Raw genomic sequence first — 19,022 nt, 5'->3', positions numbered from 1 at the left:
GCAATACCGCCATGATTTCCCAAGAACATTTTTCCTGCTATATAAAATTCTCTTTATAACGCCAAATTCGCATACCGCCATCCGCCACCCTGTTTTCAAAACAAACGTCCATTTTTAAGTGTCAATTATCTCGATATACCGCCACAGGTGCGTGCGGTCAGTGAAGCGCGGCTAATTCGTTGACGCTATCCCTGTTGTAAAGCATGCAAAGCCAGACAAGGTACACGCAATTAAATAATTAAATTAGAATTAAATGAACAAATAATTCTAAAATGAGCTGGTACAATGTTTTGTTCTGTTGTTTTGTTGAAAAAATCATTTAGTCACGGCTTCACCACGAAAGAGGTAGTTGTGAAAGTACGCCGAATACGATATTATTTTGATGAAATCTGCTTTAAACAATGCAAAGTTTGCTTAATAATGATTATACGGTATAAATTTGAACGTTTCACGAACAATGATGCCATAAACAATCAATTTATTCAAGAAACTATTTTATGTACTGTCAGCAATATATCACGACGATCGACCCGGCATGTTTTTTTAATATCAGACGTGCCGATTTACATGTACATAAACACACATGTATATGTCTTTATTTCATAACTGCACATTTTGTTTTAAGGAAATTGTACATAAAAAATACTTGAAGTATTTTAAAATTTAGAAATATGTTTTGTATACATGTACATGTAATTATAAGAATAGAAACGCTTTATGGTATTTCTAAGAACGGTAACTCTACTTCTTGTTTCCTAAAATATGGGAAATTCAAATCATCGCCAAATTCGTTATACCGCCACGATTTCTAAATTACAAAAGGTGGCGGTTTATCGAGAATTAACTGTACTTTGAAGCTTTTGGCAAATAGTTGTTCCGAATATTTTTTTTTTCATGGAAACTTCCTCAGGAAATGAAAGATTAAGAGCACTTTGCGATCAATTTCCTCATATACAAACATTCTCATGGAAAAGTCACTATGCTGGAATTTTAATCATGAAGACAATATTCATTTTCTTTTTTGTGTTGAAAGTTTCCCTGCAAGTTAACATAAAAGATGCAAATTTGTGTGAAGGAAAGTAAGTAGGAATGTCATTTTTTAAAGACCGTTAAATATTTGGCAAAACTCATCTATTTGTTTTCATCATAGTATTTAATTTGCATGACATTTCATATAATTTCATCTTAAAGACCAAGTCCATGCTGTGCCGGCTATATGTGGAGTGCAAATTCTGGCTCATGTGTAGGTAAGTGATATGTATTCGATGAAATATGATGTCTCCCAAATACCTTATTAATTACAGACGTCAAATACGGAAAAGAAATAAAAATGACAATATTTTGATAGGGGGATATGGGTGGTGTTAGTTCCTTTATTTCTCGATCAAATTTGTATAACAGGTACACTATCATAAAGTAACATAATTATATAGCTGTACTGCACCTGCAACCAAAAAGGGGACCAGTATTTCTATGAAAATTTTTAACATGAAAATAATGTTTGAAAAACAGGACTGATAGTACATGCCTTTACGTACTATGATTATGCAATGTGAAATCTATAACTTTTTAACACAGGAAATATTTTGAGATAAAACCATAAAAATATTGTTTTTTCATTCCCGGAATTTACAATACAAGAGCCTAAAACATTATTATTTGCTGCAAGATTAACCTTGAAGTAAATATATGTTAATTATTTTCATTAGCATGTCCGTTAGGATACTTTGGACCTAAGTGCAAACGGCAATGTCCCTATCCCCAGTTTGGAAGATTTTGCCAGAGAAGATGTCTTTGTGAAAGAAAGAAATGTAACAAACGTACAGGATGTCTCAGAGATATTAATCCAGGTGAGACGGTCTAAAAAAAGTTTTAACCCACCCCCCACCCCCCGACATACAGAGAGTGTGTAATAAAAATAAAACAATTATTTATCTTAAAGGGATGCTAATTATAATCATTCGTTAATAATTTCGGAGGAAATATATCGTAGATCCATACAAAGCCAATCATCCCAAATCGTTTACAGGGTTTAATCCCCCCCCCTTTCCGTGTTTGTTTGCTTGCAGAAAAATGCTTTGATAAATTACTAGATTGGGTATTTCTGATAGAGACGGACAAACTGCCAGACCATAATTCAAAAATATTTGTTTGCTCTCTCCCGATTTGCACGCTAATTCTTAAATTAAACCTTCACGGAAAAAAATAATAATAATGCGAGCGGATCGATATATCCGTGGCGTATATTGTTTTTGTCCTGTCTGTCTGTTTGTCTGTCTGTTGTCAACCTTAACCTTCGCCATAACGTTTGAAACGTGAGAGATAGATTATTCAAATTTGGGAAGCATAATCCACTAATTGAGTTCTTTCAAATGACACCAAAGTAAATGGCATTTTGACTTTTACTTTGATCTATGCTAAAAATGTGTTTTTTCGATGTTTTGTCATAACGTTTGACCCGTAAAAGATAGAGACTCCATATTTGGTTTGCATACTTCACTACTTAAGTTCTTTTAATGATGAATGACCTTTTGGCCTTGACTTTGACCTTTTTGCTAAAAATAGCTTTTTCGAACTTTGCTGCCACCGGCGTATAATGTTTTACAAACACATTTTGTTTCAAAATTAATTCTAGACCTTTTACATTTCTTTATCTTTTTAAAATACTTTCACCGCCGAAACATGGCTGAAAAATTGCCGATTCGGCGTTAAACAATATTCAGTCAATCAATCATAAAATACTTTTAATTTTAAAACATGTGAATTAAGCATTGATGTCAAAAATGTAAGAAGAAAAACATCTTCCCATCTACGGACCCAATTTTTTCATAATACTGATTCGGAAGAAGTCAAACAAACATTACTGTATTAGTGGACATTTCAGCAAGACGCAGTTTTAGTGATTTGTCCTTTAATATTGGAAATTCATTTTAAGCCAGATGTAATGTTAGCGATTTTAAGAAGCTTACTTAAGAAGCTGTTACAAAAAAAAACCGTACATGTAATAAAATTTTAGCAATATTCAGTTTTAGCGATCTTGGCACCCTCGATTCCTAACAATGCCAAAAACAAATCTTCGATAAAACCCTGCTTATACGGTAATTAAAAATGACTTGAGCACATGTTTTGTAACAATCAGTTACATTACAAACGTTCAGAAAGGCGCAAGTTTATGACAGACTAAAGAAAAATTTTGTGTTCATACAACTTTTTATGCGGGGAAAATCTTTTTGTTTCTAATAAATACATACATTACATTCAGCAATCTTCTATATTCTAGGTGTATTGCAAACAGTGAAACCATTTTTGACGACAACTGAATTATTCTCAGCTTTGAACAAAAGTAATGCAATACCAGAGGGTTTCCTAAGATCAAGAGGACAAGAGGATAACTATGTCCAAAGGGAATCCATTGCAGTAAGAGACGAAGACAAAGCGACACCTATCAGATACACCATCGTCAGTCTTGTGGGTTTATCTGTCCTTCTGATGACTCTGTACTTCGTCTCCACTGTATTTAAGAAATACAGACGACCAGGGAAATCAATAAACCTAGAAAAAAGAGAGAATATGGTCAATAGTGCTCAAGAAAAAGGAGAAAGATTTTGAAGATGAACCTGGTGCAGAGTTTGTAGTATATCATGAAGGACTTGTTTTGCCTAATTTCAATGACATACTTTGATATGTGTATCCCTGCTCAAAAGTGTAAAATTGTATATATTCTTTTTCTAAATGCAATGAAAAATGTAAAACTCTCTACTCCAGATATCCTTTAGTGCATTGGATTTGATCAAGAATGATGACTTGAATTGATTAAATTCAATATGAAAAATTAGGAACGTTTTTTCAGTAAGAAATTATTAATATTTGTTTCCCATGTTAGAATAACTGAAAAACTGAAAAAAAAATATTAGAACTTAATAAATTAAATATCCATGCATTTTGTGAAGTCGATTTAAAATTTAAATGAGATTTAACGTGATTGGAGTGCCTGAAATAAAAACAAAATTAATTATTTCCGTATTTCATACTTTATTCTGAATCCTAATAAAACATTCATTGCATTCAATTTATGATAATGCATATTTTCTGAAAATCAAAACGTTTATCAAGTTTGGAAACCTTCCAATATCATATAAATTTCGTCGTCAACATTCCTGTGAATAGTCTAAATACAGCTAGACAGTCGGAACGGAAGGACATACGGATCACTCCCGCTATTCAAGCAGGGTATAAACATTCAGTGGGAAACAATCAAAAGAGTTTATACATTGGAATGAAAAAAATCATGTTGTTTTGTTTGTTTTTTTTTTCGACAAATCATAAAAAAATTGACATTATACATATTGTAAATCTAAAATGACTACTACATAATACGGTTGATCCAAAAGTAATGACACAGTGGCCATATGTTTTTTATTTGGCTTCATATTATCAAATACAACATACCAAAAGATCCACAAATATAAATTATATAAACGTTGAAATTTTAATTTAATTTTAATTTAATCATGTATATTTGAATTTATTTCATAAATGTTTAAAACATAGAACATAGGGAATGTCACCTCGTCACAACAGAACATCACGTTTGAAAGTGTATTTTTTCTAACAATGAAAAAGACAAACACGTAAAAAAAAACTTTAAAAAGCACCAAATCTACCAATTTTTTGAAAGTCACAATGCTCTTCCTTTTTTAGTCTATAATTGAAAATTAAAAGACGACGTTGTTATTTGTGTTCATAAACATTGTTGTTTTACTTTGTTGAATTGCACAAAGGGATTGTCGAAATGGGGAAAACAGGGCTCGACGAGTTGTAATGCATTTTTGCTTCAAAATAATGGAATCATCACAAGCAATAGTTACATAAATGTAATGAGACTTACGGAATGAAGAATGCAAATAAGAGACATCCTAATAGACGGTTTCGGCAATTTTGGGCGGGTGGTTCAATAATCAGCAGAGGACAAGAAGAAGGAAAAAAAGAGATCGGACGGAACGTTCAATGGTGTCTGACGTTGTCAAAAAAGACAGCCGTATAAAGTGACATGTGAATTTTTAAATTTGTCTTACATATTTGCTACTGTTCACAAAATTTTTACAGAGAGCTTAATAATGAAAGAGTGAGTGTGTAGTGGTACCGAGAATTCTTAGAAAAAGTGGAATTGGTAAAATTGGTTGCAAATTTAATATATTTAAATGTAACAAAGAGGAAACGCTTAAAAGTAAGACGGTGCGTATCCGTCATATAAGGTTATATTTAGGTGCAGCGACTACAATAAACGCACATTTTTAAAATCCGATATTTCGGAAAGTATACATCAATTTCTCAGGAATTTTGCAGGTGTGATTTGAAATAAATAAAGCTTTTATCATGTATAATTTTGTTGCTTTATGTATATAGCAATTTTATCAAAGTTGTGACATTACTTTTGGATCAACCCTCGTATATGTATGTATGAAAACCAAATAAGATTGTATATCAAAAGGTTAAGTTGATAATTCATGGACGTAGACTTTTAAAGACTGCCTCGGGATTCGATGTTAGCTTCGGTTCAAATGTCTTGCTAATATCATATCAGTCATTCAACAATACCATCAATCATTAACCTGCAGTTTCTACGAAGAATATTCTATTTTTTCTCTCAGATTCATTTTAATGTTTCTATCACTTTATGTAAACCCGAACAAAGCCACAAAACAATAGAGTAAATTAAAGTAGTTCAATCTGTTCTGTTAAAGGATGCTTCAAGTAAATCAATATGATTTACATACATACACGTATACCTTTGCTTATTGGACATATTTTTTTTCTGAATACACCAGCAATTCATATAATTTTGATCCTAGGTTATAAATTTGAGGTAGGTGTACCTCTTTTATACCAAACATAGCCCTTAGGGGCGGGGTTCCGATCATTGTATTGAATCTTTAACAATTGAACATGATTGCAAATTGGTTATATGCGTTATTCACCATCTTTCGAACATGAACATATAACATTTATGTTCAGAATTATATGTAATGCTGGAAAATTAAAAAGAAAATTGCAAAGTACGAACAAACAAACCGTGTGTCCTAAGTATAGGCACTATTAAAAAGATACAATTAAAACGAAACAATTAAAATTTTCAAATTTTAAGGACGCCATATCAAAGTCCTTCCTCTGGACAAAGCAAAAAAGTTATAAAGTTGCAAGAACAAAGGAAAGGGAGAAATTAAAACAACATCCAAACACTTCTAATACTGTAAACCAACTTTCATTCGCGTGCGAGAAATTTTCGCGAAGTTTGCGAGAGCCTCGTCATCTCGTCATTTCTCGCCGCGAACCGGTCCTTAAAATGTATGTGTCTATTAACAACAGATTCAAAAAGGCTTGATCGCGAAAATAAATCAATCAGTTTATCCCTGGTAAATCGCGAGATAAAGTCGTCGTGAATAGAAATTGGTTTACAGTATTCACAATGTTACATGTTTAATTCGAACGTTTACAGCCAAAAGTCTGGATACCTACGATTTTCATGTCTAAAATGTGTTTGTGGATCAAATGTGAATTGGAAAAAAATCATTGTATGCGTTTTTATTCGCATTTTTTGAAAAAATATATCAGATATATCAATTTCCCTTGAATAATATTCTCAACACGCTATTTTGGGAATTCAGGGATATTTTAATGTGTATTTGTGATTAGTTCATGCCTAAATTTCAGAAGCTGAGGATTGGAAATCTGTTTTAGATTTGAAACTTAATTAAGCTATGTATGTACATGTAGGAACAAAAATAAAGAATCTGGGGGGATAAGGCGAGTCAAATGCCCACACGGATTTTGTCGCTCTGTAAGCATTTCGGAAAATTCATAGTTGTACGATTTACCAAAACATTTAAACTTTGTACAGCACTGTCCAAATGACAATATCTATATGTTTACAGTATTTCTAACGTGATGCTTTTCATATTGCATGTTAATTGTTCTATCACATAATTATGTCTTCAGGGTTTGGGAGATGGTACGCTTTACCTTTCCTTTTAACTGTTTTTGCATTCAGAACAGTCATATCGCACTGGCTACCCATGATTGAAATTGTTTACATTTTAATCGTGTAATGTAGTCTTGAACAAAATGCATTTAAAATGTTATATACAAATGCAGCTTGAAAACGTGTTTATTATAGGAAAAACATTAATTGGCCGTAAACAAATTCATTATTTTATTTATTCATTTTGTTTTTTGTAAAAAAAAGAATATGTTTATCTAATTTTAACCTGAACTTTAAAAAATCATGATTCGAACACTTGCGACAGGTAACTGGGTGCTTCAACTCCACCGCTATGACTACTGAGCCACGAAGTCGCACAGAAATTTTCCTTTAAATAGAAAACAGTTCTATATATAGCAAGCACACAATGGACTTAGAATTTTTGAGAATACATCGTATGTTCCAAAATTTAAGACGGAAAACTAACTTTTTTTATATAGAGTGGGTCTTCGTACCTTTTTTTTTTTTTTTTTTGAAAATGGTGAGAGATACATTCTTCCATACCCTTTGAATATTTGTTTACAAAAAAAATGGTACGAAGACCCACTCTATATAAAAAACACAGTTTTAACATTCCATTTCTATCGTTTTTACGGATACTTAAGTGTATAACCACTTTGATGGGTTAATTACAATCAATTAGTAAGTAATTTGATTCAAGTTTCATCTTTACTGTATGCATATGGTTATAAATAACTCCCAAATCTAACAAAAAGTGGAATTTGCAAGATTTTATTTGATCGATATTTTGCTTGCCCTTGCGTAGGCATATGACTCGCCTAATCCACCCAGACTCTTTAGCAAAAAAGTTTAAGACTTTTCATATCAGGATTCAATGTCGTTAAATAACTACATGTACCAGCAAAATTTATTTTTGTATAATATAAAACAAATAAAATTTAACAATCAAACATGGAACTTGTACCGATATTTTACGAATTAAGCAAAATATCCTATGCTATTTCCTTGTATGACTATAAATAAAAACAACTCAGTTAAATTAAATGAGCTTCACAAACGTGCTGTCATATTCAATTTGAAATCTGAAATAGATTTGTTTTTCAAAAATGTTTATATTTCCCTATAAAACTGGTCACAATTGTCGTACACGTATTTGTATCCAGATCAAAATTATGTCAGATGAAGTCATTTTTTGTGTACATAAAAGCCTTTGACAAAGGAATTATGTTATTTCAAAGAAATGATGTACATTGATTTGTATTTCATTTCAATGCATCTGTTCTTCAATGAAACATTTTCCATCTAAAGATCTTATTTATGTCTGCTTCAATATCATGTTTTATAGGAGATATTTAATAACAATTCTCTTGAAGAATGATTTCTCTTTTATCATTCAGATATTCCTTGCTTATAAAATGCTATCAATGTATATGTACAGCTATGTGCTTCAGGGATTTTCAATTTATATCTCTATTTCTAAGAACAGTCCTTTAAACATTAAGAAGCTGTTTTAAGTCATTCAGTTTTCCATCACACTCAATGATAACTTAATGTGAACCAAATTCTGATCTCTTTCCTGCTTGAAAAATATGATTATTTACAATATATTAGAAAGCTCAAGGACAAAAATGTTCTTTGAGTGCTTTGGATATGACAGAGGTTTATGGGCAAAGGGTTCTTATGATCAGGTCGTAAAAGAATGAATTAATGATAAAGGCTTAAAACAATGACGGTAGTGACGATATTATCAGTGGAAAACCACGAAGGAGACAAAAAAAGATCAAGTAAAACTTGAACATTTTACTTGAACTTTATTTTAAAAAAATTAATTACTGCATGTATTTAAATTTAAAACATTTTGGGAACATAAATGTAACTAGGGGGCTGATTCAAAACTTCCTGGCATTACACAAAACACAGAAGGGTTTAATTTTGAAAACACAGTATTTACACGAAAACAGGAAACAGACCTATCACAGATCAAAAATCTCACAATAGTCCAGGAGCATGTTTACTTGTTTACAATTGAAATATTTGATTGGTGTTTTTCTGTTAAAGAGTTGTATTTACACAGTATTTTGTGACAACAATACTTGTGAAGGGTTAATATTTTATCTTATTGCACATTTTGTTTCCATTATTGTTTATGAAGCAGAGTAAGTATTCCATTTTTATTTCGATGGTAAAACTGATTGATAACACTTTGCAGAAAACCGTATAATTGCTGTGATGGGTACATGTGGGACGAGGACAAGCACATTTGTGAAGGTAAGTACCCATTTGCTGAGCAACTGTTATGTCACAGTTCATTGAAAAGATTAATAAAAAGTAATTTGACAACAAAAAATCAAACTGTTTGAATTGCAGTAAAATTTAGTTCATCAATTCGTATTGATTAATCTTAGCAGGATAATTAAAAAAATCATATAGATCACCAAAAGGATATCATAAATTTATTTCGTCTATATTAATATTATTAATCTTATTAATTTATTTCGTCTTTTTGGAGATTACATGTTTGAGATTCTATTTACATTAAAAAAAATATTGCAAAAGATTATGGATTACCTAAAATGACTATCAAGTTGGTTTTGTTGAGCAAAATGTAGCCTGGATCGTTTCATATTTACTTTGAAAGAAAATATTTTACGAATGAAACAAACACTTTCTGAGATTTATTAATACTTTCCAATGAAAGAAGCACTTCTAAGTTTGAAAAAAAAAATGTATAAATGGAAATTTCCTTTCGATAAATTTTATTTACTCCCAAGCTGAAATACTGTTTAGTTTTTAATATTTATTTGTTGTCTACTTTTATTCACAGCTTGTAATATAGGGTACTTTGGAAGTAATTGCTCTGAACCCTGTCCATCTGGTATCTATGGATGGAATTGCCAGAAAAGATGTAACTGCAGCAAAGAAACCTGCAGTAATGTAAATGGTTGTAGGGTGGAGAACGGTAATTTTTGAAAATTGTGATTTTAAAGTTTTTTTCTTTGGTGTATTTTAATTATGTTTTAATGGTTTTTATGTTTTATATTTTCTAGAGAGGATAAATTTCACAACACATTCAAAAGTGTCTTCCATGAAAAAAACGTCTGTGTCAATGAACTCTTTCATAACTTTTGGTATTTCGTCACTTGCTATATTTTCAACAGTTATTTTCATCATTTACATCGGAATGAAAGTCTTCCAAAGATTTAAGAAAACTGATGGACCTTTGGAAATTGAAATGAAGGACATAAATTACGAACAAGGCAAACCTAATGGGAAAATATAAAAAAAATGCACATACAAAAGCAGAAACATAGGGAAGTGACAATGAGAACGATGACGGGATTTGTTTTGAATTTCAGTTCATACATAAAAATAATTTTCATTTTAACATGGAAGGTAAACAAATGTAAAGATTATATAAAGGGAGGATCAATATCAATTCAAATATTTATTATTTAAATATGAACACGATACAAAACTTCATTAAAAAAATGAAAAAAAGGTCTTGAATTTATTTTTATTACAATATGTTTTTAAGAAAGATAAGAACTCAATTTTTTAAAGTTTATTTTGAGGGAAAAAGCCTTATTTGAGTTTGTGATTAAAAATTTACAGATAAAAATTGTGATTTTCATGTTTTATTATTTTTGTAAAACTTGCACATTTGTTTACTTAAATATTCTGAAAAAAGATAAATCTATTATCTGTTAGCATACTCACCTTTCTTTATAAGATTTAAAGAAATGTTAAGATATTACATGTACAAACGCATTATCCAGAAAGCTTATATAGATTATGCCTGCTTTCAATCCATTTAGGTATTTATTTTACAATAAAATATGTTCAAATCAAGTAATCGCATCGCTTAACGCGAATTTTACTCTATAGTTTTTAATTTTGAGTTTGTTTGTACAGCCATGTAGGTATATGTAACACAAACTCAGCATTCTATAAAACTGCAAGATATATAAAGATAAATCAACCTAGCTTATTAGCAATGAAATAAACCTTATAATTGGTTTCTGTCTTTACTGACATGTTCAATGAAAATACTGTAATTTTTTTTTTACATTTGGCTGTGTATTCCATTTAGCACCTAAATGTCTTGTTTACAGATATTCCTTAAGCGCACATTCAAAGAGAATTCAATTTACTTTAACCTGTCAAAAATGATTTCCGCCAAAAATCGTGCACTCCAAATTCAATACTTAAAAAATAATAATTTCACAGATTCTTCAATATTGATGATTGGAGAGGGTTCAAGACAGTTGCTTAAGGGCAACAGCTTATCCATTTTAAGGACTGGTCTCCCCTTTATCTCACATGATCATTGTTTCAAACATAGGCCTTGAAAACTCAGGACTTGTGATGAACTGATAATTTTCCCTATATCTTGAATATTTCTAAATGTGAAGCTATTTTTCATAGTATCTTGAGTGCAATCTTTATAGTTGCGATCCGTAAGAAAAGAAAACAAGAGGTCCATGGGCCACATCGCTTACCCGTGCAATGTAGATAGAAAAAGCAGAAATCAGTTTTTCATTGAAAAGTTTAAACCCAATAGTAGTCCCAACCAATCCTTAAAAGGGAGAGAGTATGATTCGAAGAAACCCGAATCTTCAATAACTAAGGATGCTTGCATATTTCTTTGACTACCTGTGGCTTTATTGCCCTTTACATAAGAACTTATATTGTGGCCCCGCCCTTTACCCCCAGAGGTCATGACTTGAACAAAATTGAATCTACACTACCTGAGAATGCTTCTATATGAACAGGACTAATCATGGCTTTGCTATTCTTGAAAAGAAGAATTAAAAAATAAAAAATGTTTCTATGTAAAACATGGATTCCATGTTGTTCCCCCGCCCTACCTCTAGCGGTCATGATTTGAACAATATTGAATCCCGAGATTGCTCCATAAAATATGATCATTCATGTCTTTGCTATTCTTGAGAAGATTTTTTAAAGAATTTTCCAGTATATTTTTTATGTAAAACTTTGATCAGCCATTGAACCCTCCCCCCTTCCTACCCCCAATGGTCATGATTTAAACAATCTTGAATATCCACGACCTGAGGATACTTCCATAAATCTTGATGAGATGATTTTTAAAGAATTTTCTTATATATTTCTATGCAAAACTCTGATCGGCCACTATGGCCCCGCCCTACCCCAAGGGGTCATGCTTCTACCTAACTTAAATCTACACTACCTGAGTATGCTTCCCTATAAGTTTCATCTTTCTGGGCAAAATTTTTCTTGAGAAGAAGATTTTTAAGAATTTTCCTTAATATTCTATGTAAAACTTTGAAAGGCCATTGTGGACCAGCCCTATTCTCAGAGGTCATGATTTTAACAAACTTGAATCTATACTACCTGAGGATGCTTCCCTATGAGTTTCAACTTTCCTGGCACAGAAGTTCTTGAGAAGATTTTTAAAACATATCATCAAACTTTCATTATTTCTTAATTATCTCCCCTTGAATAAGGACGTGGCCCTTCATTTGAACAGTCTTGAATCCCCTTCACCTAAGTATACTTTGTGCCAAGTTTGCCCGGTAGTTCTTGAGAAGAAGTCGAAAATGTGAAAAGTATAAAACAATTACGACGACGACGACAACGACGACAGACAACGGACAAATTTTGATCAGAAAAGCTCACTTGAGCCTTCGGCTCAGCTGAGCTCAAAACACTTAAAGGTGCAATCCGTAACAAAAAATGACTGACGTTAACTATATATAGTTAACTTTAGTAAACACTTTGATATTTTGATTAACTATGGTACTTAACATGTTTTTTTGTTATTTGAAATTTCTTCATTAAATATCGATAGTGTAAAATTTGAACTTATTTAGTTAAGGTTCAAGCAAAAGTTCACTTTAATAAAAAAAAAAAAATGCTTATAAAACATGAAATTTAAAAATCTGCAATCCATTAAAAAATCAATACTTAGATTTACTAAAGTAAAATAATCGATATATATTATATATACTATAGAAAACTGTAGAATATTTTTGTTAGGGATTTTATTATGATAAAACTGTTTCTAAAGATAAAAAATATGTTATAATTCTTATTGGATTGGGTGATATGCTCATGTATTGATTCTTTGTTGAAGTAATCAAACAAGCCTGTATCATTTTGTTACATTTGTGGAAAAGCTCGTTTTTAGAGAAAACTTGTACATGTATGCATATTTATCCCGCTTCAGACAAATTTGACGAATACTGATTGGATAAAAGCTTATCACATGACGCTCTGAAAATTCCGTATTACGTCCCTGTCGAGGTGTGATATGAAAATCGGGCACGCGATTCCGTTCGAAGCGTTTTTATTGTAAATGAAAATGGCGGCTGAGAAACGCTTTAGTTAAATTTCTTGTAACCGCAACGATATTTTATATTGATTGGTATTGGATTAAAACTTAATATTTTCATAATATGCACAAATATCTTTTTTTATATTGAAAAAGGTCCTTAACCGGACACAGTCGTTAACACAGTCAGGTAGTGACCTAATACGGATTCATACAGGGTGTGAAATGGAAATCCCTATTAGGACTCGGCTTCACCTCGCCCAATACGGGTTTCCAATTCACACCCTGTATGAATCCGTTTTAGGTCACTAACTGACTGTGGTGTAACTGACAATACCGGTATATAAAACAAAAGCACTGCATTTGTTCCCTAAATTGAAAAAAAAAAATGACGAAAATTGTTGGACAAAACCTCGGTGTATGTACCAAGTCTTTTTATGCATAAAGTGAATATCTAGCTCTTTGGAAAAAAAAATTGTCATCGATTTATTTTGATCAGTTTGATCAACTTCCTCGATAGACGGATATGAATGCCGTATTTATGAGATTGAATCAAAGCACGTGCTTGACACTAACATCGTGAAAACCAAGTTAAAGGTATGCTTTTTATTTCACTATGATTATTATCCGACCATCGTCTTTTAAGTGATCAAAAATGTACAAGCAGTTTCCATATGAATATCATATTGAATATCGTGAATAAACACAAAAGATTTTAACCAAGATAATAATCTATTGTGAAAAGACAGAATTCGACGAGAAATAAAGAGAACAAAGAAATGAATCTGCTGTTGTTAAATATCACATTTTTATTCTTAACGATTTTGGATGTAATTGCCGTTGACATGTGGTCCTTTTGGCCATTAAGGTGAGATTTAAATAATTGAATTTTGTGTAAAATTATTATATTTACTGAAAATTGATAATATAAAATTGTTGAAAGAATTATTTCTATTTCAAAACCAGCTGCCCTGATGGATACAAACGGAAGGATATATTTAGATGTGCTAAGCAAGGTAATTAATAATGTAATTAATATTTTTAGCATATCTCACACATTGATTTTTTTTATTAAGTGTTATATATTGCAGACTGTCCTGCTGGATATTTTGGCGATTTTTGCGAGGAGAAATGCCGTTTTCCAAGCTATGGAAAAAATTGTCAATTGATATGTGACTGTGGAGGAAAATTATGTCATGTTGTGAAAGGATGTCCTCCACCACGTAAGATTAACATTTACCTCTACATATCAACATATATAGAAGTGGATAGGCATTATATAATCCATGCAATTGCGATGTCATAAATAGTACTTCCAATTACATCGTAAAAAAGAGTTGAAACAAGCGGTGTATCTAAGCAGGAAAAAGAAATAAAAAAGAAAAAGAAATAATTATTTGCACATCTAAATGTAAAATGGTGGCTAACATTCAGAAAGAAAGAAAGATAAACATAAATGATATACGAAGGGTTATCAAAAAGTTCGTGGACTAGCGTCATAAAATTTAAACAGATCAAGGCACATCAATGAATTTCAAAACATCTAGTTGGCAATATCTTTTTTAACTAAAAAAAGATCATAAATCATAAATTTTATTTTTTAATAAATAAGTAATATTATTGTAAGCAATGGTATGTCCAGGTGGCGCAACCTCGAACTCGACGTTTTTGCAACCTATGTGTGACTGAAAAAAAAACTCTTTTGATTTGATCATTTGATATCCAAAAATCCCGTTATTAGGGGTATGTGGCTGGACACAATTGTTCCATAAAATATGAAATTTTCACTTCATTTTGGGAAGTTCTAAATTTAACATACTCCGTCCAAACAGATTAAGCCTTGAAAATGACTTCAAAATGGGAGAGGAGTTTCCGTTTCCTACATTCTATAACGTTTTGCCCCTGAAAAAACTGGTATAGACCTAAATATGTTGAAACTGGGTACAGAGAACTTGTCTTTTAATGTCAAAATAGATTCAGAGAGAAAAGTGATACACATGTACAGTTCATGTCATTTTGTAGTCAAGGTGTGAAAATCAATCACGTAAAAAATGACGTTGATCATTTGTTGTAGATATTGAACTCCCAAAAGCTAAATATGCCGGCACAATCAAGCGAGGATATCTCCCAATGGAATATTATATCCTATTTGGAATATTATATTCATTGAAGGACACTGTTCATGACGTTGTAAAGTCATATAAACAACTTTGGTTTAAGTCCTTACTCAGCTCCAGGGAATCTTATCAGAATAGTGTATGAGGTAGAAGAGGCGGACATTGAAAAAACAATAACGTTATCAGACATCATGAAAATAAATGACGACAGCGCTGGGTGATCAAATAATGTCGTTTTCATTTAATGAAACTTTGGCAAAAATGAACGTATCAGGCTAAAATTTTCAACATTTCTTTATTTTTTGTTGTTTTATGTTCCATATAAATTTTGAAAGCACAGATTACATAGGATTAATATTCTAGCCTCAGTCCACGAACCTTTTGATAACCCCTCGTAATGTGTAATCTTTCTACAAATAGTTGTGGTATCCTGACCGCATCCTTAAAAATCTTATTTATTTATAACTGGACGATATAATAAAACAATATATTAATACATGTAATTTACTGTTTAGGTGTTTAAATGTAATATGGTTTTACAATTATTGGAAATCTATGAAAGAGTTTGACTTTGGATTGATCTTTATGAATATTGATAGTTTTTTCCTTTCCTAAATATTCCATAATTATATTGACGTTGATGTAATTTAATGAAATAAAGTTCTTTGATGTATCAGGACATAACCTTTGCTTGCATTTGCTTGCAATAATATTTTTCGACGAACTCGTTTCTTATTTATAATTATAGTTTAATGAAGAAAAGTTTCTTGAATTCCTGTTAAAAAGCATCTGTACTGTTGACAAACAACATTATGCGAAAAAAAATATGTCAAGAAACTTGTTTTCTTCACTTAAAGCTCCTTCCTGTCATGATGGATACCTCGGTAAATATTGTGAGACAAAATGTCCTTATCCAAACTATGGTCAGTATTGTCAACGGGAGTGTTTATGCCCTAAATCTCACTGCAACTTTTCCAGTGGATGCCTGAAATATATGAACGGTAGAGTGGTTATCCAATCATATGTTTGAAATATAGCTAAAATATCAAATGTTCTGTTCTTTGAATGTCATCACGTTTATAATAACCAAAATTGCAGATTCGTTCAAAAACATTCAAACGAAGCCATCACATAAATTTTCAACACAACAAAATATAATGTTCAATAAAGCAACACAAAGATACCCATCAGGAAATCCATCAACCATCTTCCGAAAAGACACAGGTACAGTGTAGTACATATATTCTATCCGATTATAATATACACATGTACCTTATTGTAAATATGCAAAAAATGCATTATTAAATTTTTTTGGTGTAGTTATTATAACTACACATTCTTTTCATCTTTTTTGTCTGAAAATTCACATGAGACTTGAAATATGTGCATAACTTCCAAAGTTTAACAAGTTACAAATTTCTTCTTTCCTTCAAAATAGTTTTTTTTTTGCCAAAGAGGTTAAAAAATATGAGAGAACAAATATATTTATTTATTTTCTTTACAATCCAGATCCTTATCTTTGTCCAGACGGTTTCCATGGTAGTAATTGTAAAACACCTTGTCGATACCCTAGCTATGGCACGTTCTGCCAGAAGAAGTGTTTTTGTTCAATACACTTGTGCAATATATCTTCTGGATGTTCCAGATCAAATCAGGGTCAGTTAATTTTATATAGATTCTTCCTGCCAGAGGTTTGTTACATTTTTGTATATTTTTAGTTATACACTGTAGCAAAGTATGAAGTATTTTAAAAGTGTTTGAAAAATATGGAACGGAAATTTAACACTTCAATATAATCGATCGCTTTTACATTTCCATTATTTCTACAATTTCCTGTCCTAATCAAGAAACTAAGTTCAATGTATGATACCTCGTTCTCTTTTTGTCTTTAAAATTCAAAGTTTGTAACAATATAAGATATGTCTGAATTTACAAACTTATGTACAAATAAAGTGGATATCATTACCTAAACTCACTTTGAACACAGTTTATTTATTTTTATGAATCAATTAAGAAACTTAATCTTATTTAACATTCAACTGTTTTTCTTATTGTTATATATGTTATTTACAATATAATGTAAAAGAATAATGCAAACCTATCCCCAGACCGAAACGGTTTTGTCAGTTTAGATTTGGAAATTAAAAAAATATATATAAATATGAGTATCTTTTATTTTAATCAGAAGACAAAAATCAGTCTTTTGCAACTAGGAGGTCAACGGTTTCTTCTGAAAGTACATCAAGGACAACAGATGAAACAGTAATTATTAAGCTGACAACAGGAGGCAACATATACTCAGCAGATATTACAGACGTACATTCAGGTAAACCAATTTGCTATTTACTATCAATGTTGATGATGTTAGGTTAATTTCGTAGTGCGGTCATTAGAAATATTTTTACGCAGATATATCTAAAATTTACAATTTATATAAACATTGTTAATGCAACAAAACCTTACAATATTGTTTCTCCCGCATTTTCATTGATATGTTTTTACCTTTTCTATGAATAATATATAGAAGGAAAGATGGAAGCAAAAAAGGCTCGAAATGAAGTAAAAGAAATTCCCCGTGTAAATAAGGAAGTTTTATGGAGTATTGTGGTATTTGCTGTGCTAACCGTCTCGCTAGTCATTGGACACATTTACCTGACATTTTCAAAAAGGCTTCAAAAAAGAGGAATACAGAGTCCAGAAAATGTGTATTCTATTGCTGGTGATGAATAGGTTAAACCTGAGTAGTTTAAGCTTAAATATTGTTACATGTGCATATTAAATAGCGTTAAAGAAATTGGCTTTAAGAATGTACATGTACATTGGTGAATAATACAATGAATATATGTGTTAATGTGCTAAGAACATTTACACAATGCAGTCTATTTCGGATGAAAAATAAATGTATTTTTCTAGTATCATTTTTGTAAATTGGAAAATGAACTAAAGTGTGACAGCTCATATAGTAAACCTTTTATTATCAGTAACTCGGTTTGATTCAGTGACAGCCTCACTTTATTTATACGTGGCATATGGCTGCTTTTAAAACTTTGGATTGCACTCAAAAAGATCTTCACAGTTTTGTGAAATAAAATTATAGGTTTAGACCTTAATATTGTAGACATGGACTTAAATTACACGACAACTTCCATGCCAATTTCAATAAGTCTCGCCCACTGGCGTCAAACACAGACAGCTGCATGTGATTTACATGCATATTTGGCCTCCTTAGCGTCAGACACAGAGACAGATGCACACGAGATTTGCATGCATATTAGAAAAAAATAGAAATGGAAATGCAATACATTATTCTTGTCAGAGCTCTCTTCTTGCCATCTATCTGTAGAGTTAACGACTTAAAAACGCAGGTCAAATATTTCATATTTTTCTTCAGTTTTCTATGTTACAAGTACAAGCTTCGTTAAACTTCTTTTACTTATCTCAGGAATAATGAAATTTACATGTATCTCCTGCATGGGATTTGAAAACAAAGCTTATCACACTACGAGGTGATCAATCTTTATTATACACCCGCTTGAAAAGCGAGAGGGTATAGAGTAATCGTTAATGCCATCCGTCAGTCCGTCCGTCCGTC

General features: G+C 31.4%; 3 protein-coding genes across 3 annotated transcripts; all 3 read left to right on the top strand.

Moving 5' to 3' along the window:
• Positions 1-947: 947 nt before the first annotated feature.
• On the top strand, positions 948-3,933 carry LOC134264301 (uncharacterized). Its single transcript, XM_062746601.1, has 4 exons — positions 948-1,079; positions 1,192-1,247; positions 1,710-1,850; positions 3,281-3,933. The coding sequence occupies exons 1-4, from the start codon at positions 997-999 to the stop codon at positions 3,607-3,609; spliced, it is 609 nt and encodes a 202-aa protein (XP_062602585.1). The 5' UTR covers positions 948-996; the 3' UTR covers positions 3,610-3,933.
• Positions 3,934-8,971: 5,038 nt separating this feature from the next.
• Positions 8,972-10,456, top strand: LOC134264299 (multiple epidermal growth factor-like domains protein 10). The gene is made up of 4 exons (XM_062746600.1): positions 8,972-9,102; positions 9,210-9,268; positions 9,825-9,959; positions 10,048-10,456. Exons 1-4 carry the CDS (start codon positions 9,008-9,010, stop codon positions 10,278-10,280), a joined length of 522 nt encoding a protein of 173 aa, XP_062602584.1. The 5' UTR covers positions 8,972-9,007; the 3' UTR covers positions 10,281-10,456.
• Positions 10,457-13,971: 3,515 nt separating this feature from the next.
• LOC134264298 (multiple epidermal growth factor-like domains protein 11) lies at positions 13,972-19,008 on the top strand. The gene is made up of 8 exons (XM_062746599.1): positions 13,972-14,181; positions 14,280-14,329; positions 14,405-14,536; positions 16,288-16,431; positions 16,529-16,654; positions 16,940-17,086; positions 17,616-17,756; positions 17,955-19,008. Exons 1-8 carry the CDS (start codon positions 14,093-14,095, stop codon positions 18,158-18,160), a joined length of 1,035 nt encoding a protein of 344 aa, XP_062602583.1. The 5' UTR covers positions 13,972-14,092; the 3' UTR covers positions 18,161-19,008.
• The last annotated feature ends 14 nt before the right edge of the window (positions 19,009-19,022 follow it).

The sequence above is a fragment of the Saccostrea cucullata genome, unplaced genomic scaffold, assembly GCF_032062105.1.
Source record: "Saccostrea cucullata isolate Sc308-1 unplaced genomic scaffold, CSIRO_AGI_Scuc_v1 ctg1239, whole genome shotgun sequence".
Taxonomy (NCBI): Eukaryota; Metazoa; Mollusca; class Bivalvia; order Ostreida; family Ostreidae; genus Saccostrea; species Saccostrea cuccullata.
The sequence above is the reverse complement of the archived record's forward strand: the minus strand, read 5'-3'. Positions and strand labels throughout refer to the sequence as shown.